The sequence below is a fragment of the Theropithecus gelada genome, chromosome 5, assembly GCF_003255815.1.
Source record: "Theropithecus gelada isolate Dixy chromosome 5, Tgel_1.0, whole genome shotgun sequence".
Classification (NCBI taxonomy): domain Eukaryota; kingdom Metazoa; phylum Chordata; class Mammalia; order Primates; family Cercopithecidae; genus Theropithecus; species Theropithecus gelada.
In genome coordinates, this window is record NC_037672.1 from 24718362 (window position 1) to 24745352 (window position 26991).

At 47.2% G+C, this 26991-nt stretch overlaps 1 protein-coding gene across 2 annotated transcripts in view; it reads right to left on the minus strand.

The window, feature by feature from the left end:
- Positions 1-22836, minus strand: part of SEL1L3 (SEL1L family member 3) — a 117734-nt gene extending 94898 nt beyond the window's left edge. Inside the window, exons 1-2 of one of the 2 annotated variants that reach the window (XM_025385643.1) lie at positions 21995-22351; positions 6014-6584 (exon numbers count right to left, since the gene is read on the minus strand). In XM_025385643.1, the coding sequence (XP_025241428.1) occupies positions 6014-6584; positions 21995-22159 (736 nt within the window). In that variant the 5' untranslated portion in view covers positions 22160-22351. Of the gene's footprint in view, positions 1-6013; positions 6585-21994; positions 22352-22758 lie in introns of those variants that run through there. The other variant, XM_025385644.1, reaches the window with a different exon arrangement.
- Positions 22837-26991: the final 4155 nt, after the last annotated feature.

Below are 26991 nucleotides of genomic sequence, written 5' to 3' on the forward strand. Positions count from 1 at the left end.
TCAGCCTCCCAAAGTGCTGGGATTATAGGCGTGAGCCACTGCGCCCGGCCCCTCCTTTATGAGCCATGAAAACTCTACTCATCCTTCAAGTCTCTGTCAAAATGTCACCTCCTCTGTGAAGAAGCCACACAAAGTGCTTAACACATACAGGTTGCTCAGGAACTGTTCTTCAGTGAATGAATGACTTAAAATAAATACATAGCTTCATGACATCACCTGATAGTTTAGCCTAATGAATTAAGTGTGGGATTTGGGAACCAAACTACCCAGGTTCAAACTCCAGCATCTTCATTAATAGCTGTGCAAACTTAGACAAGCTACTCTATCTCTCTGAGTCAGTTTTCTGTTTTCCCCTTGGTAAATATCCCAGTGGAATATTGGGCAAATTAAATTAAATAACAATGGGCCAGATGCTGTAGTTCACCCAGCACTTTGTAATCCCAGCACTTTGGGGGCCGATGCAGGCAGATCACTTGAGCACAGGAGTTTGAGACCAGTCTGGCCAACATAGCGAAACACTGTCTCTACTGAAAATACAAAAATTAGCTGGGCATGGTGGCACACATCTGTAACACCAACTACTCAGGAGGTTGAGGCAAGAGAATCGCATGAACCCGGGAGGCAGAGGTTGCAGTGAGCTGAGATCGCGCCACTGCACTCCAGCCTGGATGACAGAGCAAGACCCTGTCTCAAAAAAAAAAAAAAAGAAAAAAAATTAGATAACCAGGTAAACCACATAAAGCACTTTGACAGTGCCTGGCACATAGCAAATGCTCAGTAGCAGTAACTGACTGTAACTATTGGTAGCCACGTTAAAGAGAGTAGCTTTGTCCTCTTCTTTGAGCCTTCACACTCAGTAAAGAAATTGATCCATAATAGGTGCTCAATCTTGGTTTAACTGAATGAATCATGATACATGTCATAGGAGCAGTACCAATAGAGCATTCTAATGGCCAGCAGTTAGGAAGTTAATTTCTGGTTGTGGAAATTAAAAAAAAACTCAACAAAACTTCGGGGTGGGGGCTAGAAAAGTGTTAGAAATTTGAGCCAGTTGTTGAAATAGGGGCATGATTTTGCCAAGCAGGCATGGAAAGTGGCAGTGGGGGGAGGTGTTGCTTCGTGGGCTGGGGGAGTCGGGGTGGAACAGGAGCTATTCTAGGGGAAAGAAACTGCTTTAGCAAAGACATAGGGGTGGGGAATCAAAGACTTAAACCACAAAGGGGAAGCTGAGCTTACCTGTGGCTGCAAAGGAGAATCCCTGAACAGGAGAAGCCTGCAGACTTAACTAGCACAGCCCCGGTGGGTTTGTCTGGGAAGCTGTGGAGTGTGTGCAGTGGCCCTAGGGAAGGAGCACAGCCACCCCCAGCCCCACACACTCCCTCTTGTGGCAACACAGCCCTGCAAGGGTATCAGTGTGTGACGTTCACAAACTGTCCTTCCCCCTTGGCTAAGAGCATTCATTCAATCAACAAATAGTCATGAGTGCAGGGCTCTATGCTCACATCAGAACAAAGCAAACAAGTCCCCCGGCCTCGTGGAGCTTGTGCTCCGGTGTGGACCAGGCAATAGGCACATAGGCAGCTAAAGATATTCACTGAAACCATCCAGTGGTGATCAGGCTAGGAAGGAAAATGAAGGTGGACAATGACAGGCAGGGCGGTGGGGGTGCGCCTGCTGTCTTAGATAAGGTGGCTGGGGGAGCCATCTTGAGGAGATGGCAGTGGAGCAGAAGGGTGAGTGAGGTAAGGAAGTGGCCATGTGGTGATCTGGGAGAAGAGCATCTTAGGTGGAGGGAGCAGTCACACACATGTCCCAAAGTAAGAATGAACTCGGTATGCTCCAGGAGAAGCAAGGAGGCCTCCTGTTGCTGGAAGCAGTCAGGAAGGGTGTGCATGGTGGGACACGAGGCTGCAAGGGGACAGGGACAGAGTCCCACAGAGTAAGGGGCATGGATTGATCTTAACTGGGATCAGTGGGCAATGGGAGGAACTGGGGGGTTTAATCAGGGAGTGATGCGATCAGCTTTCACTGGCTGCTGGTAGGGGATCAAGAGGGTATGATGGGCAAAACTGGGGGGCCACATGCAGGCAGTGCCAGGAGTCCAGACAGGAGGATGACGGCTTAGACCAGGACGATGGCACTCCATGTGGTGAGAAATGCAAGAAGGGACTGAATATGTGGCACATACAGTCAGCACTAGGTGACTCTCAAAATAGAGTATGACAGGAAGAGAAGTCCAGGTGGGTCCCCAGGTCTGGGGCCCAAGTCACCAGCCTGCATGGCTGATTCCGTGACTCCAGCGTGAGTCAGGCACACATGTGATTTGGGAGGGACAACAGAAATGCCCACTCCCTTCCCTCAAGGAAATAAGCCACACTAGGTAGATTCACAGTCTGCCTATGGCTACGTATGCCCCCCACACCCAGGATGCAACAGCAACAGGTGCACCGGGGGCACGTGGCTGAGTCGTGGCACACACGTGTTCCCAATGGCTACTGACTTCTCATCCGGGTTAGGTTTTCCCCGCAGGGGTGGGTAAGCGTCTGCTGCATCTCCACCAAAAATCAGCCTCATGGCCTGGCTGGGTCTGGCCTGGCAAAGGGGATAAGCTGCTGAAAGCCATGTCTGGACACATGCAGCCCTTGCCTCGGGAGCCTCGGCAAAGCCGGTGGTGGAGGCCCTCCAAGCACACTTCCAGAATACCAGGGCACAGGGACTTTGACTCTTTTTATACATGAAAAGGAAAATGAAAGCAAGTCAGGGAGTACTTCGGTTCAGAGGCAGGGCCATCGTAGGACACCAGGCACTTGACACTGAAAGCCTTCCCTGAAACCCCACATCAGTGCTGGCTGAGACAGGGACCATACATGACGGGCCCCCTGTGGCTCAGCTCGGAGCCTCACTAATGCCATCTTGTTCTGACTTGGTTCTTGTTCATCAAGAAGCCCCTGCTAAAAACAAACCAGAGGCCTGGCCCCCTTCCATCCCCACAGCCCAGATCTGGAACAAAGGTCATGGATGTTTTCCATGGGGCCGCTGCAGACGCTCTTGTGATCCGTCTTTTGGAGAAGGAAGAATGTGTGCCCCTTTTTCCGTAAACAAATCACAGCCTTGTGATCAGAGCTTATTTTGAGGGTGCATGGAGCTCCCCACCATTTTCAGTGACTTTAACTCTTGGGAAAGGGTTTTCTCTGCATTATGGTTTAATTCTCACTCCTGAGGTAATGCTCTGAAGCAGGTGAGGAGAAAAACCCCACTGTGCTGTTCCTAAGCCTTGTGAATATGAGAAGAAACAACAAAAGAAGGAAAAGACATTTCGCATTTTAAGGGCATATTCAGGCACCCTAAGAACTGAGCCAGTTCGTTAAATGATTTCATTTGGAAACTTCCACCTTGCAATTCAGTCATTCTTCAATGAGAAATACATGATGTGTCAAATATGAAATGGAATCATTAATCCCTGCCAAAGTCAGAGGTACAGCAAACTGTGGCTGTGTGTGCCCCATGCTCTCTTCCCCTTAACAAATTAGGTAGCCCTGTGGAAGGTATTCCAGACAGATGCCTGCATGGGGCTCTGCCTGGAAGAGGGAGGCACACTGATCATCAAAATGATTGACTTGACTGCTTTCAGACATTTAACTACCCATCCCACCCTCCCCGCTATGTGCACACACGCAGAAAGGGAATTTGCTTTCATCTTCTAGATATCTTTTCATTTAAAGCACCGCACAAACGCAGAATAAGCCAGACAGACAGGGCTATTAAAACGTAGGTTAAAATTGTATAGATTACACAAACACAGGAGCCCCTGTAAAAAATGGTAAAATCTGAATAAGGTCTTGGAGTCCAGTTAACCGTATTAGATCAGCATTACTTCCCCAGTTTTGATTTTGCACTGTAGATATGGAAAATGAGGAAGCTGGGGTGAGGATACACAGGGGACTCTGTAGCCTTTGCAACTTTCTGTGAATCTGTAATTATTTCAAAATAGTTTTAATCCAGCACTTTGGAAGGCCAAGGCAGGAGGACTGCTTGAGCCTAGGAGTTGAAGACCAGCCTGGGCAACACAGGAAGACCCCATCTCTACAAAAAAATTTAAAAATCAGCTGGGTGTGGTGGTGCACGCCTGTGGTCCCAGCTACTCGGGAGGCTGAGGTGGGAGGATTGCTTGAGCCCAGGATGTTGAGGCTATAGTGAGTTATGATCATGCCACTGCACTCCAGCTTGGGTAACAGAGTGAAACCCTGTCTCAAAACAAGAAAAAGTTTTGGAATATGTCATATGTGCCAGTTCTAGGGTAAGTGGCCTCTGAGCAGCTATCATGTATGGTGACACAGGTCCTTTTGGTTTTCATTTGGTGCAGAGCTGTTTTGGGACAGTACCAAGAAATCGCCATAGCCATTATTTCCCCAAAGAGAGCCCACCAGAAATCCCATCCCAGAGGTGACAAGAAGTTGATCACTAGAGGAAAAACTTAGAGAGCATGTCCTTAAGTCCCCTTGTCCTACACCCGTCCTGTTGAAGATGAGCTGTCAGGCACTTCCTGCGAAAGGGTCTGCTGCCACAAGCCCATGGATGTCCTCTGCCTGCCAAGCCTGGCTGGGAGTCGGATCATGGGAGCCTTAGCAATCCTAAGTCCAACCAGGTCTGTCCCTGGCCTGCAGGTTCTCAAGTTTTAGGTTGCATCAGAGTCGTGAGGAAGGTGTTTAAAATGCCGATTCCAGGCCTTCCTCCACCCCCGCAGATCCCAACTAAGTAGATGAAGGACGGGGCCTAGGAATTTGCATTTGCAACAAACATTTGTGATTCTGTCACAGGTGGTCCTAGGGCCACAGTTGAGGAAACAACTGTGGAGGGCTCCCCACTGAGGGGGCAGAAGAAGAGCTGGCAGGCACTCGGCATTCACAGAGCAAGGCGCTCCTTGCACAATGGAGAGAACTTCAGAGTGGCACCTCTCAGTGCACACCTGAGATCTCCAGCCCCAGGGCTTAACGAAGGCTGCAGAAGGGCCTGGGAGCCTCCGGGATTGGTCCTGCTGAGGTTGTGACCATGTGGCAATTAGGATAAAACGCAGAATGTGGACTATATCATCATCACAGCTTCTCACTGAGAGCTGATGATGTGCTAAGCAATCACATCTCATTTAGTCCTCACGGTACTGCTCTGAAGGAACTGTTTATTATCCCCATTTTACAGATAGGAAAACTGAGGCTCAGAGAGTTCCAAGGTTACAGAGATAGAAAGTGGCAGGGCAGGAATCCGCCCAGCCAGAGGTTACCATTCTGTAATACAACCTCCCTTTCCGTCGGAAGTGTTCCTTTAGGTTCTCATCTACTCCAGGATAAAACACTCTGCTTAAAAATAATAGAGGCCGGACATAGTGTCTCATGCCTGTAATTCTAGCACTCTGGGAGGCACAGGCAGGCAGATCGCCTGAGGTCAGGAGTTTGAGACCAGCCTGGCCAACATGATGAAACCCCTTCTATACTAAAAATACACAAATTAGCCTGTCATGGTGGCGGGCGCCTGTAATCCCAGCTACTCAGGAGGCTGAGGCAGGATAATTGCTTGAACCCGGGAGGCGGAGGTTGCAGTGCGCCGAGCGAGATCTCGCCACTGCACTCCAGCCTGGGCAAAAAAAAAAAAAAAAAAAAAAAAAAGGAAATTTAGCGGGCTTGCGGGGGAATGGGAAGATTTTCCCAATTCTTGTTTCAGTGGCATGAATGCTCCTTTCCAGCTTAAAGCAGATCTAACCCTCTCAAAGTCCATCTTCCTCAGCTCCTTTGTTCTGCTCTTTCATCTTTGGTCCTGCTCTCTACTAATCTTTCTCCTCTCTTCCCATTTTAATTTTTCTCCTTTTGTCTTCAGACTTCAAAGTTACAGACTCAATGTGTCCCTCCATTTTCCCTGTATCCCCCATCACTAATAGAAGAATTTTCTCCTGCCGTTCGATCATGATACAGGCTATCTGAAAAAAATGAGAATGAGGTTCCTAGCAAGAGAGATGACCTACCATTTTCCAGAGCACACTGTGGAATCCTGTTTGCCTGAAGGTTCCAAATATAACCCATGTTCCACTCAAGGCACACTTGATGATCTTTGAAAGGGCGTTCAAAAGGCGGGATGGTCTGCAGGAGGGTATAATTCTTTGCTACAGCATGGAGCAAGTTTTCCTCCCATTTAACATTCCAGTCTCCGCCACTGTATTTGTGAGTAATCCAGGCGCGTACTATCACTGCAGATACAGAGATGGAATGTCTGATGAAATAATCATCTCTGTAAACCATAATGCTTGGAAATTTCACATGTACTATTTGTGTCCTGCTGGTGTGAAGATGTTTCTCATTCTTCCACCTTTTTTTGTACACGGGAATGCTACTTCTGAACTCGGATGAAACAACTGCTTCCAAATTGACAACACAAGGCTGAGAGCATAAATACTCAACCGAGACTTCAGAGACGTTGCGAACATTTCCTTCAAAGACAGTAAAATAAATAAAGTCTTTGTAAGCCACGCTCTGCTCAGCTTTGGGTATCACTGATGTCGTCAGGGAAGTCTGCCTACCCAAAGACGGTACAACATTCTGAAAAAAAGAAAAAGAAAGTTAGCAATACAGAAAGGTTAAAAATCCTCATCATAACAGATACGTGAATCATTATTTTCCTGGGATAAAAAATATCAGTCTCCATAAAGCAATGAATGAATGCAGGAGATAAAAGATGTCAAAACCACTACTGAAGAATTGGGGAAAAACCAACACACAAATACAATGGAAGATGAGGTCACATTAAACTCTCTCCCCAGACCCAGTAACATCTGGTGATCAGAATGTGACTGTCACATCTACGTGGCAATAATTCCAGAGTTGGTTTTCAAAGGCAGAAGCTGGTTCACAACAAACCCAATAGCAATGGAATCTGCCTTAGAATAAAACAGAGACAACACAGCTTCAGACATTTTCAAACTATTGTCCGGACTTTAAGTGGTGGGTCCGATAGTACCAAGTCAAAGGGTGGCAGAAACGTGCAAAGTGCACCCTCAAGGGAACATAACAGGGATGCCACCCTGGCCCCTTTTTCTCCCATAAGTTTGAAGCCAGGGCAAGCCTGCATAATATATGGACAGGCGAGAGGTTTCTATTGCTCCCGGTCACACACGAGCAAGCTCAGACGATGGGCTGTGTTGTCCAATTCTTTCACCATAGACGATGCTATGTGCACCAAGAAAGATTTTAGCTGAATGTTTGTTTATCTGGTCATGAAATCGAGGCAAGGTTTTGAGCATGAGGTGCTGATATATGAATGCTAAGAGCTCTCCCAAATATGACTTTGTGATTCAGGTATCCAAAACACGATAGAAAAAGGTCACTTTGGACCACTGCATATCCATTAGGGTGGTTATTATAAAACACACACACACACACACAGAAAATAACAAGTGTTGGTGAAGATGTGGAGAATCTGGAACCCTTAGGCACTCTTAGTGAGAACGTAAAATGGTGCAGCTACTATGGAAAGCCGTATAGCAGTTCCTCAAATAAATTAAACACAGAATGATCATATGATCAGGCCAGGCATGGTGACTCATGCCTGTAATCCCAGAACTTTGGGAGGCTGAGGTGGGTGGATCACCTGAGGTCAGGAGTTCAAGACCAGCCTGGTAAACATGATGAAACCCTGTCTCTACTAATAATACAAAAATCAGCCAGGTGTGGTGGTGCGCACCTGTAATTCCAGCTATTTGGGAGGCTGAGGCAGGAGAATTGCTTGAACCTGGGAGGTGGAGGTTGCAGTGAGCCAAGATCACGCCACTGCACTCTAGCCTGGGGAACAGAGCGAGACTGCATCTCAAAAAAGAATTATGATATGATCAGATCCAGCAATTCCACTTCTGGATATACACCCCCAAATTTTTTTTTTTTTTTTTTTTTTTTTTTTTTTTTTTTTTTTTTTTTTTTGAGACGGAGTCTCGCTTTGCCGCCCAGGCTGGAGTGCAGTGGCCGGATCTCAGCTCCCTGCAAGCTCCACCTCCCGGGTTCACGCCATTCTCCTGCCTCAGCCTCCCCAGTAGCTGGGACTACAGGCGCCCGCCACCTCGCCCGGCTAGTTTTTTGTATTTTTTAGTAGAGACGGGGTTTCACCGTGTCAGCCAGGATGGTCTCGATCTCCTGACCTCGTGATCCGCCCGTCTCGGCCTCCCAAAGTGCTGGGATTACAGGCTTGAGCCACCGTGCCCGGCCTTGCACCCCAAAAATTTAAAGCAAAGACTTGAAGAGATATTTGTATACTCATGTTCATAACGGCATTACTCACACTAGCCAAAAGCAACCCCAAGGGTCCATTCACGGATGAATGGGTAGAAAAAACGTGGTATATACGTGGGATGGAATATTATTCAGCCCATAGAAGGGAATGAAATTCTGATATATGCTGTAAAATGGATGAACTTTGAGGACATGATGCTAAGTAAAACAAGCTAGACACAAAAGAACAGATATTATATCATCCACCTACATGAAGTGCCTAGAGTAGTCAAACTCACAGAGAGAGAAGGTATAATAGAGGTTACCAGGGTCTAAGGGAAGAGGAGATTGAGGAGTTAGGATGTAATGGGTCTAGAGATTCAGTTTGGGACGATGAAATAGCGTGGAGATAGAAAGTGGTGCTGGTTGCACAACAATGGGAATGTCCTTAACACTGCTGAACTATATACACTTACAAATGATTAAAATGGTATATTTTAATGCATGCATATTTTTACCACAATTTAAAAGAAAAAAATCACTTTGGTCTCCTCTGAGGAAAGAAATAAAAACTCCTTTTTTCAATTCTGACTTAGAACTGTAGGAGAGGCAAAGATGGACAAGACATGAAATTTGGTATCAGGGAATCGTGTCTATAAATAATGGCAATACAGGCAAAACGTGGTCAGTGTTCCCACCAAACTGTAAACAAGCCCAAGGGTGCATAGCACTGGGAGAGAATAATTCTAACTGGAAGGTCTGGGATAGGCTTTATGGAAGAAATGGTATCTCAGTTGGGCTTTGAGGGATGAAAAGAAGTTCTTCAGGTAGGGAGACAAGGCAAAGGCACTGCAAAGGGTGTGAACAGCATAAGCCAAGCAAGAGGCAGGGGAATGCAGGTATACTTAGGGAATAGAAAGTAGTTATGTGAACACGCAGGTATGAGGTTGAAAAGAAAAGTAGAGTTTGGCCCTGGAGAACACTGAGTCCCAGCCCAAGGAATGTGAACTTTTATTCTACTGACAGCAAAGAATCAACAAAGGTTTCTGTACAAGGGGGTGGTGTCTCCCTTTTAAAGCAACTGATAGTCAATGTCAATTAGAAACAAGGCTAACAATTCATACAAAAATGAGCAAACGACGTAGTTAATCAACAGGTAAATGCTCATTCACAGTACGATAAATGCAAACTGAAACTGCGCTGAGATACCATTTTTTTACCTACTAGATTTGCAAAGATCAAAAAGTCAGATAATGCATTGTACTGACCAGAGTGCAGGAAGCATGCCCTCTTATGTATTGCTGGTGGCAGTAATCTCTAATCTCTATGAGGCCAATCAAGTAATACCTACTAAAATTATAAATGCACTCACCCTCTGCACCAACAATCTCGCTTCTAGGAGTTTAACCTACAAATACACTCAAAGTTGTGCAAAATGATGTTTGTGTAGATTTTCACTTCAGTACAGTTTGTAATTGCAGGACATGGGGAGCCTAAATAACCATCAAGAGGGAGCTGGTTAAATAAAAATAGTACATCCACTCGTAGAGTACTACACAGCTATTAAAAGGAAGAAGCTCTTCACGTACAGATAACGGAATGATCTCAAAGGGTTTTGTGTCTGTTTTTTTTGTTTGTTTGTTTTTGAATTTTCAGGGTTTTCTTTTTTTTGAGATGGAGTCTCACTCTGTCACCCAGGCTGGAGTGCAATGACACAATCTCGGTTCACTGCAACCTCTGCCTCCCGGGTTCAAGTGATTCTCCTGCCTCAGCCTCCCAAGTAGCTGGGATTACAGACACCTGCCACCACACCCGGCTAATTTTTGTATTTTTAGTAGAGATGGGGTTTCACCAAGCTGGCCAGGCTGGTCTCGAACTTCTGACCTCAGGTAATCCACCCATCTCGGCCTCCCAAAGTGCTGGGATTACAGGCGTAAGCCACTGCGCCCAGCCCAGGTTTTGAAATTCCAGGTTTGCTGTAATGTAATTCACACCACACAATTCACACATTGAAAGTGTAACTTGTAATGTTTTCTAGTAGATTTATAGAGTTAGTCAACAATCAATCATTACAACAATCAATTTTCAAACATTTCATTGCCCCAAAATGAAACCCAGTACCCACTGGCAGTCACTTCCCATTTTTTTGATTGCTTTTTAAAAACAGATTCAGAAATACCATTTGGATTAAATACACACACACACCACACATACATATATATGTACATGTGCATATTCACTTGAATATACATATCACTGGTTGCTTACACAGAGAAGAATGAGGTGACCAGGAGACAGAATAAGAGAGAGAGATGCGCCGGGCGCGGTGGCTCACGCCTGTAATCCCAGCACTTTGGGAGGCCAAGGCGGGTGGATCACGAGGTCAGGAGATCGAGACTATCCTGGCTAACATAGTGAAACCTCGACTCTACTAAAAATACAAAAAATTAGCTGGGCATGGTGGTGGGTGCCTGTAGTCCCAGCTACTGGGGAGGCTGAGGCAGGAGAATGGCATGAACCCGGGAGGTGGAGCTTGCAGTGAGCCAAGATTATGACACTGCACTCAAGCCTGGGCGACAGAGCAAGACTCCGCCTCAAAAAAAAAAAAAAAGAGAGAGAGAGAGAGATGCATTGTATATCCTTCCCTAACTTTTGAATTGTGTACTACACAATTTTTTTTTAAGTAGGTGAGGAGAAAGCAACTGTCCTAAAAGGTCAAAGTGGGCTAGGCGTGGTGGCTCACGCCTGTAATCCCAGCACTTTGGGAGGCTGAGGTGGGTGGTTCACAAAGTCAAGAGATCGAGACCATCCTGGCCAACATGGTGAAACCTCGTCTTTACAAAAAATATAAACATTAGCCGGGCGTGGTGGCACATGTCTGTAGTCCCAGCTACTCGGGAGGCTGAGGCAGGAGAATCGCTTGAACCCGGGAGGCAGAGCTTGCAGTGAGCCGATACCGCGCCACTGCATTCCAGCCTGGTGACAGAGTAAGACTCTGTCTCAAAAAAAAAAAAAAAAAAAAAAAAGGGTTCACAGTGGAAACTGTATCTTCTGCAAATGGCAGAGAGAATAGGAGAAGGGCTGGCAATTCCTTTTGACCAGTCATGGGAAACCTGTGGGAAGAGATATATAAAGAAGGGGGCACAGTGCAAACTGTCCGTGCCACCCCCCCAGGAGAGGTTTAATTGTTTTATGTTCTCGTTCATACTGCCAGATTACAGGGAGGAAACACATATAAAAACCATCTCATAATTAGAAGCAGAGAACGTTACAATGGATGAGTCTGGTGACAAGCCAGTCTACTCTCTTATTCTGCAGATAAGAAAATGACAATCAAGAGGTGACATTCTCCAACACCACACAGCTGGTGGGTTAGCAAAGGCAAGCCCAGAAACCTGGCTCCTCTTCTAACTGCCCGCCCACTCCCACCTTCCCCACACCATAGCAAATGATATCAGTGGTGACTAATGGTCACCATTCCATGGCCGCCTGGAAACTCTAGGCTAAATTCTGCTTCCACATGAATAGGGATGCACCCAGCATTTGTCCGTGAACACTGGTTTATTCATTCAGCCAGATGTGCCAAGATGTCGCCCCTATCCTCAAGATGCAAATCACAGTGTTAAGTCCACAACAGAGTTTCACCCAAGGCCAGAGATCACTGGTGCTGGTGGAAACCGAATCAGCCAATGGGTGACCAACATGCCTTATTCCAAAGCAATGCCCCAAATGTTTGCCTCACTAATCCCACAAATGAGTCAAATGTCAAATAAGACATTTGCTTATTTTGTGAGACAAAAGGCAGCCCAGCGCCCCGGACATGCAGAGGTGTATTAAATATCACACTTTCTTTTTTCCCAAAGAATGACTTGAAACCTCTTCCTCGTATACCTTAAAAACTCACCCAGGCTCAGCTCTCTCACTATAATATTTTTCTGAGTGGGGATGGGGGGTGTCAGATTTTTAATGCTGATGGATGCTAGGACCTCCAGTGAAAACCTCTTTTAAACAGAATGCTGGGGGAAAGGCCATTTGATTTTACTAGAAAAGTGCAGTTCATAATAACCACGTTCATTATTTTACATCTCACTGCTAAAAGTGCACCAGTCCACTTTTCTTTATTAATTAGCGCAGCACCCTGAGCATGGTTTCAGTTTTGTTTGATGGCCCATGCTTATAACATTGTGGATAATGGAGGTATATACAAGCCGGGTGCTATGGCTCATGCTGGTAATCCCAGTGCTTTGGGAGGCCAAAGCAGGAAGATCACTTGAGCCTCAAAATTCAAGGTTACAGTGAGCTATGATAGTGCCAATGCACTCCAGCCTGGGCAATAGAGTAAGGCCCTGTCCCCCCAAAAATAAAAATAAAAATAAGAAGGCATATACACATTTCACCACGTACTCTCCACAGAGCCGTCCCTTCAAATTCTGTTTCAAAAAAACTCTCCATATACTCATTTGAAGATTATTTCATTTTCACCTGTTTCAAAGTCTCAGGTACAGTAAAAGTTACCTCAAGGTATACAGTGCTATATATATGTTATTCAACATGGTAGTCACAGGTCATATTAAGCACTTGTAATGTGGCTGGTCTGATTTGAGATGTGCTGTAAGTGTAAAATATACATTGAATTTCAAAGCCTTTGTATAAAAAAAAAGGGCTGCAAAATACCTCATTAATAATTTTTATATTAATTATATGTTGACAATATTTGGACACACTGAATTAAATAAAATATATTAATATTCATTATGCCTGCTCTCCTTACTTTTTTATTTTTATTTTTTTTGAGATGAAGTCTCGCCCTCTCATCCAGGCTGGACTACGATGGGGCAATCTTGGCTCACTGCAACCTCTGCCTCCCAGGTTCTAGTGATTCTCCTGCCTCAGTCTCCCGAGCAGCTGAGATCACAGGCATGTGCCACCATGCCCGGCTAATTTTTGTATTTTTAGTAGAGACAGGGTTTTGCCATGTTGGCCAGGCTGGTCTCAAACTCGTGACCTCAGGTGATCCATGTGCTTCGGCCTCCCAAAGTGTTGGGATTACAGGCGTGAGCCACTGTGCCTGGCCTCTCTTTACTTTTTTAACATAGCTACTAGAGAATTTAAAATTATATATGTGGCTTGAAATTTGTGGTTCATATTGTATTTCTACTGGATAGTGCTATTCTAAATTTGAGGTCAGCTGAATTTCTTGGTTAAAAAAAAAAAAAAAAAGCCAGATGGTAAATATTTTAGGTTTTGCAGGGACACTTTGAAACAGCCATAGGGACAACACATAACTGAATGAGTATGGCCATGGTCCCATACAACTTTGGTTACAGAAACAGGCGGCTGACTGGACAGGCCCACAGGCCTATAGTTTGTCAACTTCTTTTCTAAATTATCAAGCTTTTTTTTTTTTTTTTGAGACTGAGTCTCGCTCTGTCACCCAGGCTTGAGTGCAGTGGCACAATCTCAGCTTACTGCAACCTCTGCCTCCCAGGTTCAAGTGATTCTCATACCTCAGCCTCCCAAGTACCTGGGACTACGGGCGCGCACCACCACGCCCGGGTAATTTTTGTATTTTTAGTAGAGACCAAGTTCCACCATGTTGGCCAGACTGGTCTCGAACTTCTGACCTCAGGGGATCCATCCACCTCGGCCTCCCAAAGTGCTGGGATTACAGCATGAGCCACAGTGCCCAGCCAATTTTCAAGCTATTATCCCATATAGAGTTTTGAAGAACAAAAGGTGACAGAAGATATGCTTTGTTAGGAGTTGTCATATAGAAGAAACGGGGTGAATAGCCCAACAGGGCATCATTTCATATGTGTGTAGTTGATGGGACTTGATTCTGTATTTTTCTAAGGTTCCCTGGTGGAGAGTGTTGACATTTTGCTCTTGTTTCTTTCAGAAAAGATCTAAGTCAGAGGATAACATGAAATTAATCTAGGCAAAGAGATCAGATTTCAAGGACTGAGATGGATTGTTTGACAAGTAGGAGAAGCTTGAATGACAGCTGGAGTACAAGAGAAGAGAAACTTCGGGGTGGGGCAATATTTCCTTAAGTTAATGAGGGTATGTTGGCCCCAAAGAGGGCCTCAAAATCACCCTACGTGGCTTGTGCAGAACATGGTCTAAACCTTTCAAGAAGGTGCTTTGAGGCACCTATGCAATGAAGGAAGCTGGCATCCAGTGGCTTGTAGCAGACCCCGTGGGCAGCTGATTCACCACGAGTCGTGGCTACCTCTGCTATGCACAAAACCAACACTGATTAGCAACACATCACACTCTAAATATTGATTAAGCTGAAGTTGACTTCCTGGCTCAAGTCATGTGTGTGGTTATAAGCTGTTTCCTGCCAGGAAAATAAGGCAATTAACTTGAAGAGTTCCAGCTACAGGCATGACACGTGTCCAGCCTTCATAGGTATTTTCACATGCCAGGTTGCATTAATACAAGCTGAAAATTTATCTGCATATTCCTTTGTTTAGAAATTATGAGTTCAGAGTCTATGTCATTGTTATGTTTCCAGCTTCTAAGATAGAGTCTGACACACAATAAGAATTTGGTAAGTGTTTCTTGCTGAAATAAAGCACTGGGGCTGGGCGCGGTGGCTCATGCCTGTAATCTCAGTACTCTGGGAGGCTGAGGGGGGCGGATAACCTGAGGTCAGGAGTTTGAGACCAGCTTGGTCAACACGGTGAAACCCTGTCTCTGCTAAAAATACAAAACAAAATTAGCCAGGCATGGTGGCAGGCACCTGTAATCACAGCTACTCAGGAAGCTAAAGCAGGAGAATCACTTGAAACCGGGAGGCAGAGGTGGCAGTGAGACGAGATTGCACCACCACACTCCAGCCTGGGCAACAGAGCGAGATTCCATCTCAGGGAAAAAAAAAGCACTGGGTGTGGGCATTTCTGCCAGATGCCTCAGTGGCCCTGGGGGCACTTGCATATAAACCAAATGACTTGATCAGTTTTGAGTCCCCACTGCCTTCTTCTTATACTCTAAGTTCTCTTGTAAGGGGTCCCCATCGTTTCTCTGTTTTTCTCCCAGCCTCGTTAATTCCTTCCAAATAGCCTTTACCCTTTGGCATCTTATTGGTCCCTGGGGGTCAGGGCTTAGCTGGTGAACTGTGAGGTCAGGGAAGGTGGCACCTTGGCACCCACCTTATCCATTTGGGGCAAACTTCTCCCAGCTATTTTGTCCCTCTAGACCTTTCAGACAACTGCCCTACATTCTAGAACCGTTTCCATTTCTCCACACCAAAAATACAAATTAATTTTTTAAGATTTCTCATCCCTCGACCCTCTGCTGAGTTCCTGTTTATCTGGCAAGTTCGCCCATGTCACTGTGATAATGAAAAAACACTGAGGTAATGTCACGTATCTGTATTTCTATGCTGGCTTTGCGGAGATAATGCCTTAAAAGCACAGTCTAAATGCACCACAACTCTAAGAAAGATATTTGGGGTGAAGGGGGGCATCTGTGTCCCTCAGATTATGCCGTTTAGGCAGCTACAATAGATGTTCCACCTTGAAAGCAACATACTGATCCATTTTGCACACAACGGAGCTGGGCCCTGAAAGATGCTTGAGACCTCAAACATGTTTATACCAGATGTGAGCCCTCATCAAAGTCAAATTTGACAATGTCATGCGCAGTCACAAAACATAGATTCTCTTATTTCTGTGTAAATGTGCAGGTATTGTAAAATTTTTTAAAAAAAAGAAAGAAATGGGCCAGTTAATGTGTGTTCATGATAGAAGACCCCAAATAGGAGATCTAAATGCATTGAATTCTGCCTGGGAATCCAGAAACAGATGAATTTATGTATCTTCTGGATGGAAAACAAAACTATCAATATGACCTAAACTTCTTTTAGGATGACTGCATTTGATTCCTTTAAGCAAAATCAATAAGAAGAGATGCTGTTCACATCACCCTCCCTTTTTCCAAAGAGCTGAGGAAACTTGGCTTTGTTCTCCATCTGGTCTCCACTTGGTATTTAAGGAAGGGACAGAGAGATTGGGAAACTTTTAAGTCGTTCACATCTTGCTACAAGTTCATTGGCACGTACACGTGTCTGTGGGTGGGTACGATAAGAAAACAATAACTGTTTTTCTCATTCCTGACCATTCTGCCCCATTCTTTTCCTAAGAAAACTGTGGCTCAGGAGGGCTTCCTCTTCAAACTGGCTGGATCACATTTTCCCTAGGTCAAAAAGGTAAGCAAGCGTCTTGCCTTAAAGCGCCTATGTTTGTAATTTCTGCCTACCAGATATAAGCAAAAATTCTGTTTAAGTCAACAAAGCATGCAATTAAGCAAAATGGAAGATGATGTCAATACAAACTTCAAAATCAGCACGTGCTTAGGGAAGCATTTCCCAGTTGAGTATTGTTGCTTCCTAAGCCTGAGAGCTGGCCAGAGCCACACCATGACAGTCATGATCAATAATCCTGGTTGTGTAAGATTCTCCCCCATACTATTTAATATGCTGTTTCTTCCCAGCTCACATCACACCAAGCTACCTAAAGTTGGTTTGTTCTTATTTCATTGAGTACCTACTGTGTACTGGGCACTGGGACGGGTGTGTTAAACCTTTTTTCTCTGTGGCTTCTAACTTCCTCCTCTCACATGGGACCTCATAGACTTCTCCCTTCTAACCCAATCCTCACAACAGCCCACAGGGGGAGACAGCACCCCCACTGACACAGCTGAGGCAACGGAATGCCTTCAGAGAGGGTAAGTAACTTGCCCAAGGTCAACCAGCTACCAAAAAGCAGAACCAAAATTCAAATCCACATCAGCTGACTCCAAAGTCAGTGACGGTGTGCCTCTTGTCTTCTAACAACACCCAAAGATGATGCCCTCAACTCACACCCTTGCCTTTACACACCTGTCACCGCTTTCTGGCTACAGGGTTGGGGAATCTCACGACTTTCCTTATTCTCATCTTAAAAGTGTTGGAGTTAAAATGCCACCATGCTGCCATGCCTTGAGTTTGAAGAAGATAGATATTGCCTTAACCACAAACACACAAACGCCAGACTCAGCCAGTTCCCCAGTATAACTAAGCCGTTCTCCAGGTAGAGATGGGAAACAAGGCCTGCCAAGGCTGAATCCCATCAACCATTCCTCACGGGCTGCACATGCCTCCTGCCCCTCGACTCCTTTCTCAGGGGAATGGCACGAGCCAATAAACAAGGTAACTGAATTCACTTTAGGCTATTTATGGCCTACTCCAGTCTATCCGTCTTCCCAGAGAATTGCCTGGGTTATTCTCTCCTACCTGTCCTCTAGCTCTGACACTTTTGCCAACAGGCAGCCAGAAGAAATAGAAGGCAAGAGGCCAACACCATGGCTTGGGAAATTTTAGCAGCTCTGGTCAGGATGAATATGGAAGCTATTGGTTGATGTGAGGTTTGGGGATGATCTCTGTTTTCAAATATTCATAATCCCTCTCCCTCAGGCTGGATAATTGCAGATCTCTTTACCTCGTTTTGATCTTCTTATGCCCTGCATTGCACACATAGTGAGGGGTTAATGAATACTCTTAGATGGATGACCGAGGGTATGTGGTCACTTACAGAGAATCCTGTACAAGGCTCTGTCACAGCCACCGTCTGCTAACTGTCCCACATGTGTCTGTGTCGTTTCTTGTTGTTGTTGTTTGTTTTTCCTTTTGAGACAGAGTCTCGCTCTGTCTCCAGGCTGGAGCGCAGCGGCGTGATCTCGGCTCACTGTAACCTCCGCCTCCCAGGTTCAAGCGATTCTCCTGTCTCAGCCTCCCGAGTAGCTGGGATTACAGGTGCACACCACCACACCCAGCTAGTTTTTGTATTTTTAGTAGAGATGGGGTTTCACCATGTTGGCCAGGATGGTCTCAATCTCCTGACCTCGTGATCCACCTGCCTCGGCCTCCCAAATTGCTGGGATTACAGGCATGAGCCACCACACCCAGCCTCTGTGCTGTTAATGTCCTCTTACTTCTTTGTCCTCAATCTGATTGTCCAACAAGTGCAGATATCCACTCTGAACATTTCATCTCGACAGCTGACATCAATACTGGCCATCCTGAGATTTATCTTTTCATATAAGAAAATATTATACACTGGAGACCAGAGCTTAGAATGGACAAAATTGTCTTCTAGAAGTGCCATTATCACAGATAGGCAGCTGGGGCAGCCTCAGGCTGGTTCTAGCCAAGCTGGAAGAAGGTAAGAGTTAATGGTGTAAGAAAATAGCAAGAGGGCCCATTGGGCAGGGAAAGTTCTGCGTGGAGCACAGTACTCAGCACCCGCGACCTCAGTGGAAGCAATTTCATTATCCTTTGCTTTCGAGGCCCTCTCCCTCTCTGAGGAGGCTCTCTGCGTCTTGACCTTTGGTGACCTCAGAATTTTCTGGCAGCCGCTGGAACCAGGGATCATCTTTTCAGAAATCTGTTTGGCATCGTTCCGTGACTTATCTTTCAGCCCTCATCACCATTATTCATGCTTTGGCAGTATCCTAGCTACAGACACAGTACTCTTCTCGAGCTGATACTGAAGGTTACTCCATCCCAGCCGACGGAGAAGGAAGGCGCCCACTCCTCAGGACCCTGACTCCAGGAAGCATGCTCCCTGTGAGGGCAGGTGCTTAAAGGCATCTATTCAGAAGCTGATCTCAACCTCCAGCCCTTGTGAACAGGCAAATAGGTGAAGATAACACAAAACAGGAACTGGTCCCCAAATCATAGGCAATTTGGCTTTGGAATGCATTCCAAGGCACATTTGCTGTACACTTGTATGCACATTCATCCAAACTCAAATGCTAAACTCCACCAGCTGCCTCTGGACTACATAAAAACCCCAAACCTTTATCTCTTCATTAACGATGGCAAATATTTTCTGGCTTTACCTTTCTTCCCCACTTTAACATCCTGCTTCTATTCTGTGGCCTGCGCTTCCTGCTTTGTATATTTTAGATTACTTTAGACATGACCTCACATCCTGGCCAATTGCACAGTAGCTGCTAATTGCTAGAGCTTTGCTAATGGCCTGTACATCGATGAAGAATGAGTTACAAGCAGCAAAATCCAGAAGACAATAAGCTAGTGTGGATTAGAGCTGGGGCTCTGGAGGGAGACAGACTCGGGTTTCAAGCTCAGACTGTGTGGCCTGGGGCAACTAACTTAACCTCTCTGAATCTCTGTTATCTCGTCTAAATGGATATTATAATAGCTCCTACCTCACAGGGTTGTTGCTAAAATAAATACTGGATAATGCCTATAAACGACTTAGCACGATGCAAGCTATTGTTATTACCATGTAGGCTTTCAAATTATGAAAGAGCTTTCTTCCTCTAGAGTCTACATATTCCTGAGATCCTGCCGAGCTATGCTGATCCATCTCTACCCTGCACCTGCCCAGCCCCATTCCCCTGACCAACCACCTCCTCCAGGTAGCATTCCTTGATTGAGCAAAATGCACACAATTATGCATTTGCATTTTCTCTCTATTGTTTTATGTTTTTCAAGGGTTTCATATGGGTATTTACATTTTCCCCAATTCACACACCAAGCTTCTCCAAGATCAAAAAGCCTTACCTTCAGTAGTATCTCAGGTAGTACAAACCCAAGAGCAACATCCCTAGTAAACAGCCAGATCTTCAGAACAAAATGTGGAGACCACCTTTTAAATTGGCCTTTTGCGTCCTTTGCAAAATGGCTCTCTTATTTATCAAAGTCTCTCTTGTACAGTAAGCGTATCAGAAGTTCATCTGAAGGAAGTATACAGAGGCAGGAAGCACTGACATTTCCCCCCACCATGAGGTCCCCAAATCCATTCCTTCCCCATCTGCCAAGACATTCATCCATGCTCTAGTTATTTTCCACATCACAGTATTTTCTAAAATTACTCTTTCTGGAGCCCTTCCTCACCCCTTCACTATCTCACTTGAGTCTATCCATGGCATCATTTTTCCCCCTGTTCTCTTAATCCCTCTTGGTGCACACAGAACTTTCACATGAGCGATATTTGCTCCATCATCATCCGTCTCTATTCGCAGAGCCCACTTAGGCCCTCAGGCTTTGCTCTCCGGACTCTGACTTCCTGAACTGTGGTGAAGTAGTCCCCCTCCTTGCCAGGTCTTGAGATGTCCATGTGGAACTTTCCGGCCCGGCCCATTTGTACATGAATGTTTCACGCAACACTCTACAACATCACTTCTGCTTCTATGGGTAGCCAGCAGGGCCCTGTGTACAGGCATCATCTGTTTAAACTGAAATCTTGTCATTTGTCATGGCAGTTTTATTTATGATCCTGTGTGCTGTAACCTTGTGGCATAAATATTAAATAATAATATCTCTTGGGTTAAAAAAAAAAATCATTCATGTTAACTGACAACTTCTTATGAAAATATGAAGTAAGCCCAACCACACAATTTGGTATTGGCTCATTTTGAAATATGAGTAAAAGCACGGATTGCTCAACAGGTAGATGCACAGGCAGAATTATAATTTCCATTTTTACACCTTCTTGCTTCAAGAAATGAAACATTCAAGAAGTAAAAAACGTTAAAAGAAACGGGCTGGGTGGCAAATTTCTTCAGAATCAAATTCTAATTCCTGCCAGTATCTCCTAAGTAGTTTTTAGCTTCCAAAAAGGAAGACGCCAAATAATGACAATGCCACATAAGTGAAATGAATTCCGGACAATGACACTGCTCATTTTTTTTTTTTTTTTTTTTGGCATTCTGTGAATTTCCTATTACATCAGTTTCATGATTCAGCATTTTCCATTTCATTTATTTACAGTAATATATGGCGAGATAACCCAAGGTTTCTGCAGGATTTTGGAACATAAGGTACGCTGGGCAGGAAGGGTGTCGCCTTCTGTAAATTTACTATTGTTTAGGAGAACTCAAAACAGAAGCAAGTAAGCCATCAAAGGAACTGAGAAAATTTCTCCCCACCTTGTTCTGAGGGCTCTCAACTACTCTGGTATTTAAAATAAATTGGTTTTGAAAAATAGGTTACTGCCCTTTAGTTGATGACTAAAACAAAAGCCAAGAAGTGTGCAAATTGCAAACTGACATGCATGAGCCAAACATATTCTCTGAAATGACAATGTTCAAGACGCAGCTAAAGTCACCACTCTGGCGGTAAGCGTGTTACAGAGAACTAGATTTCTTTCCGGCATCCGCAACTTGGCTGGAGTGACCAAGGAGGAGTTGAAGAGCGCTGGAGATGCGAGGTGCGTTGGCAGAAAACCGTCCGGGCCGGGAGGACCCGGTGGAAACCAAAAGGAGGGTCGAGGCGGGTGGCGGGCGCCGAGAGAAAGAGGCGAAGTTGGGCACGGGAAGGAAAGGAGCTGCGAGTAGATTGAGAGAGAAGCCCAGAAGGGGTGGGGGGTTGCGGGGGTGGGGGTGCTGGAGACCGCGCGCGGCGAGGCGGAGAGCGAACTCCCGGCGGCGAGGCTCTCGGGTGGAGTCCAGGACAAGAAGGAGTCTCGAGGGGAACCCGACCCGGGTCTAGAGAGAGTCAGGGAGGGAGAGGAATGGGCACGAACGAGAGAGCAGCGCGGCAAGTCCGGTCCACGCGCCCCTCTCCACGCCCGGGGTACCCATCCCAGGTGCCGGGAGCGCCCGGGGCGCAGCGGCTAGGAAGAGAGAAAACTAGCAGCGGCGTCCCCGCCCCGCGTGGCGGGTGTCCCCGGCCGCCCCCACCCGCGTCCCCGGGGCCCCGCGCGGAGAGGAGGACCCGGGCAGGGTCCGGCGCTCACCAGGTAGCAGAGGAGGAGCAGCGCGCAGGCAGGGCGGCCGCCGAGGCCCGGGGGGACGCCGCCACTCGGGGGGGCCATGGCTGCGGCCCGGGGGCAGACCGCGGGCGGCGGGGGTTGCTGCTGCTGCTGCCTCGGCCACCCAAGCCCCGCGCCGCGCCGCTGCATGGCGAGGCCGCCCGGATCCGGGCCGGAACAGGTCACCTGGTGCAGGGACCGGCCCCCGCCCGAGGCGCCACCTTCCCGCCCGCCCCCGGCCGGGCCGGCCGCCGCGCGCGGGGCCACCTGCCACCACCTCCGGACCCGCCGCCGCCGCCGCCACTGCCGCTCCCGCCGTCGCCGCCCCCGCAGCCCCAGCCGAGCGCCGGCTCCTCCCCGCCTCCCCGTCCCCGTCCCCTCCCTCCCCTCTGCCTCCCTGCCCAGCCCGCCTCCCGGCCGCTCCCTTCGGCCCCCGGGCTTCCACCCCTCCGGGCAGCGGGCGCCCACGCAGGTGGGCACTGACCCGGGTCCCGCCCCTGGCCGCTGCCACCCCCCGCCCGGGTGGCTGGGCCCCGGCGCACCCCCCTTTCCCTTTCTCTCCGCTCCTCCCCCGCCCCCCTTCCGCGCTCCTGCTCTCCGCGATCCCCCTCCTCTCCCTCCGGCTCCCTCTTCCCTGTCCCCTCCTGCTCCCAAACCCCCTCTCTTTTTCACTTTCTCCTTTTCCTCCCTTTCCTCTTTCTCCCTTCCCATCCTCTTCCTCGCTCCCGCATTCTCTTTCTCCCACCCACCCTTTTGCTGGTCGCACAGCCCAGTTCCCGCCCGTGCAATGGGTTTTTGTCTGGTTGCTTTTTTGGCCGGGGCGCCATTCCCGCAGGGCGCAGAGCGAGTGTGCCCCCTGGAGTTGTGCTGCGCAGCTGCCCGGCTCCCAGGCCTTCAGGATGGATTTTGACCCCTGCCAACCTCCACCTGTCCACCTGCGGGGTTGGGACCGCCTCCTTCCTGGCACGTTTGCAGCCCGGCTGCGCCCCACCCTGCCGGCTGGTTCGAGGCACGTTCTGGATGTTTCCCGAGGGTTTTGTGTGGTGCCGCCGCCGCCGCCACCACTGCGCTCTTTGTTTTAATTGTCCAGAGTATTGGCACCCAGGACGGGTTTGTATTTGATTTGCATCCCTGTGCTCCAGCTTCCACTTTGGACAGAAAAGAAAATGAATTAATTAGGTCAATACAGTAATACTGGAGCCCCAAATAAAAGGGGTGAGGCCCTAGAAGTGCGCAAACAGCTTTTTAAAAAACCAGGACACATCCTCGGCCTTGGGGACGCAGGTTGAGACTGGCTGCTCGCCTACCCGGGTTCTGCGGCCTGGCGGAGAGGGACCGCCGGCCGGCGGGACCACCAGCTTGCCGCCGGCTTTGGCGTTCAGGGAAGCGCTTGGCTGTGTCTAGCGGCTCCGACAACTATCTGGGCCCGCAGCTGCTGCTCTGAAACAGTTAATCCACCTTCCAAAGTTCGCAGAAGCTTTCCTTTGGCACTGGTAGATTTGTGCGGATTGGAACAATAGCCTGGGAGCCTGAGAGGCCACAGCCCTTTCCCTGTGCCACGAGCATAGGTCAAGTCACAACAGACGTCGGGGAGAGGCTAGTGGTGAGACGGGGTGCCCAGGGTGGTTTGACGGGCGTGGGCATCCCCTGTGCCTGGATGTACCCTCAGCTGCTCAGTACAGGCCTGGTCATACCGGGCATGGCGGCTCCTCAGCTGTCATCCACTTTTTTTTTAGGTCACCTAAGAGCTGTGGACCTGTGTGAGTCCCCTGGCCTTATTCCGCCTTATTCCGCCGGTTCTCAAACTTCAGAATTACCTGGAGGGATTGTTAAAACACAGATTCCTGGACTCCAGCCCTAGAATTTCTGACTCAGTTGGTCCTGGGAGGGACTTCAGAATGTACCTTTCTAACAAGCTCCCGGGTGATGCTTACGCGCTGGTTCAAACAACCCTCCTCCATTTCCAGAACTATTGGCTTTTAGGAAACTGGGCTCCTGCTCCTCCCAGCCAGCTGCCACCACATTAAAGCATTTTGGGGGTTTTGACAGACGTTCCCACTATCTCTGTTCCACTTCAGCAGAAACAAAGCACTTAACATTCTCCTGTGTGACATGGAAAACCATTTATTCTATCGAGTGTCCAAGGGAACAAAAGATTTGGTGGCTTTGTCCCAGATCCTGTCTATATCTTTTCCATCAGGTCAAAATACAGACTATACTTTTAATGTATGTGGAAGGAAAATTGTCGGCCAGTTCAGGGGGAAAGGGGCTTCAACAGGCATTGCAGCATTTCTAGGGTTGCCACCTGTCTTACTGGGCCACTGTCCGGAGTTTCTCTCCTCCCACATTGCACACAGACTCTGTTGGTCTTCAGGGAGCCAAACGGTCCCTTCTGGTGGTTTGTAATCAGGATTCATGGAATTGGGAGTTTTCAAGGCTTTGTGAGCTTTGAGGGTTTGGGTTTACCTAAGTGTAAGTAACAGAGCGCCCCATTGGGGGCTGGGCTGATTCTAACCTGCCATATCCAACCGCTCACTTCTCCCTTCTTACTCATCCCCTGTTGTGTTCCTACTGTGGATTAGGTACCACCAGAGGCCCGAGGATTCCAGAGGTAGGCAGAATGGCTCTATTTCTGCAAGGAGCATCAGGCATGCGGAAAACCTGCCAGAGTTTGGTCTTCTAAGAGGTGTGTGTGAGTTGCTCTCTCATCCTGGGCTAGAGCTGATGGGATTCACTGTTTCATCCTGTATTGGAGAGGGGGAGAGAAAACGTCAGGATTTCTTTTCACAGGGGAGTGGGACATTTTGATCCAGAAGACAGAATCAGCCCTCACTCTTGTGTCTCTCCAGCAGTTTGTGTCAGTCATTGAGAGGGCGGTGTCTGATTTCAGGAGAAAGCCCTTTATTTAAAAAGAAATATATTTTCCCGTTGTCCCATGGAAGGGTTTGAAATCTCACCATTACAATTCATCGGGTTAAATTAAGTTTTAATACTCCACTAAAAGTTGAAGGCCCCAGGGGGAGATTGGCCTCCCTTATTACTGCCTTGGTGTGAGTCAGTTTATCACATGCCCTTGGAAAGGGACCAATTCCACACCTCAACACGGGAAAGGACAAAGGCACAGAGTCCTGAGCTCATCACCGCCCGCCCTTAGGAGGAGACTCCAGAGGCCTGGAGGGAGGGGCTGGAGAAAGCACTGCATCTGCATGCCCAGGCGGCACATCATAGCATTCCAGGCGAGGTGTTCTGAGGCTCTGAAATTTTTTTTTTCTTTTCCTTTTTTTTTTTTTTTTTTTTTTTGAGACAGAATCTCACTCTGTTGCCCAGGCTGGAGTGCAGTGGTGTGATCTCGGCTCACTGCAACCTCCACTCCCTGGGTTTGATTCTCCCGCCTCAAGCCTCTTGAGTAGCTGGGATTACAGGCACCTGCCACTATGCCCAGCTAATTTTTGTATTTTTACAAAAAATACAAAAGACAGGGGTTTCACCATGTTGGTCAGGTTGGTCTTGAACTCCTGACCTCGTGATCCACCCACCTAGGCCTCCCAAAGTGCTGGGATTATAGGTGTGAGCCACCGTGCCCGGCCCAAAATGGTTTAAGATCAGTCACGTCTCAGGAACCAATGCACTTGGTCAACGATTACCTTACTGAGCAAAAATAGTTTTTATAAACCAACTGCATATACTATCTTCTGTCAGTATCATTTCATTAAAAAGACAAGGCCTTTTACTATCAAAAAATTACGAAGAGCCTAACATTCTAAGAAAAGACTGGGTTGGGTGCCACGGCTCATACTTGTAATCTCAGCACTTTGGGAGGCCAACGCAAGTAGATCACTTGAGCCCAGAAGTTTGTGACCAGCCTGGTCAACATGGCGAAACCCTGTCTCTACTAAAAATACAAAAATTAGCCAGGTGTAGTGGTGTGTGCCTGCAGTCCCAGCTACTCAGGAAGCTGAGGTGGGAGGATCGCTTGAGCTCAGGAGGTCAAGGCTGTACTGAGCTCTAATTACACCATTGCACTCCAGCCTGGGCGACAGAGTGAGACCTTGTCTTAAAAAAAAAAAATGCTGTTCTTTAATCTGAATATTTTACTTCTGTCTTGTCTTTATGTGTTGTTGCATTTTGCTGTGGATCAGTAAAAACTTACCTTTGGAGTGGCTCTGTCCGTGTCGGCACTTGGAAACCCCATTTCTGTATGCTAAGGATGTCTGGGGCAAAGAGATCTGCCCCTGCAGACACAAATGACCTCCGGATTACAGGAGGTGGGTAGGAAGGCATTTTGCAGGAGTAGAGAGTGTTCCTTCCATCCACTTACCCTTCCACGTAAATCTCTGAGACCCAGGCAAATGCTGCCAGTTTCAGGGAATCTTCCCTCATGGCCTCAGGTCAAAACGCAAATGGGTCGGTTCTCTGTGCCCCCACCAGGCATCGCCTGTAACCCTAAGTGGCCATTGGCTAACTCTCCCTTATATTGGGTATGTTAGTTGGCCTGTTCTCCTCCAGTAGACTATATGCTCCCTGAAAGCAGGGGTTGCTTCTTAACCATTTCTCTGTACCCCCATGCCTTGTACATAGAACATTCTTGAACATATTCACTGAATAAAGTTGAATCCAACATCTTCCTTTTTCATTTTTTCCTCTCTTTCTTCCTCCCTTCCTTCCTTCTTTTCCTTTTTAATTCATTGTTGTCTCCCCAGTCTCTTCCCATTAGAACATGGCTATTTCCACACTCAAGTTTCTCTGTAATTCTGCAGTCTTCTCCTTTCTTCCCCCTCCCTCCTTCCTGTAATTTCAGTTATTCAGAATGAAAATGAATGAACCATGACATTTGCCTTTTATATCAAAATAAAAAAGAAGAAAACAAAAATAGAAGAGAGTAAAGCAAAAATAGAAGATTGCTGTCAGGCAACACACTCCCCATCCCAATAGAAATACCATGGCCTTTCTTTCTGCCAAAGGTGACCTCTGGGATCTAGACA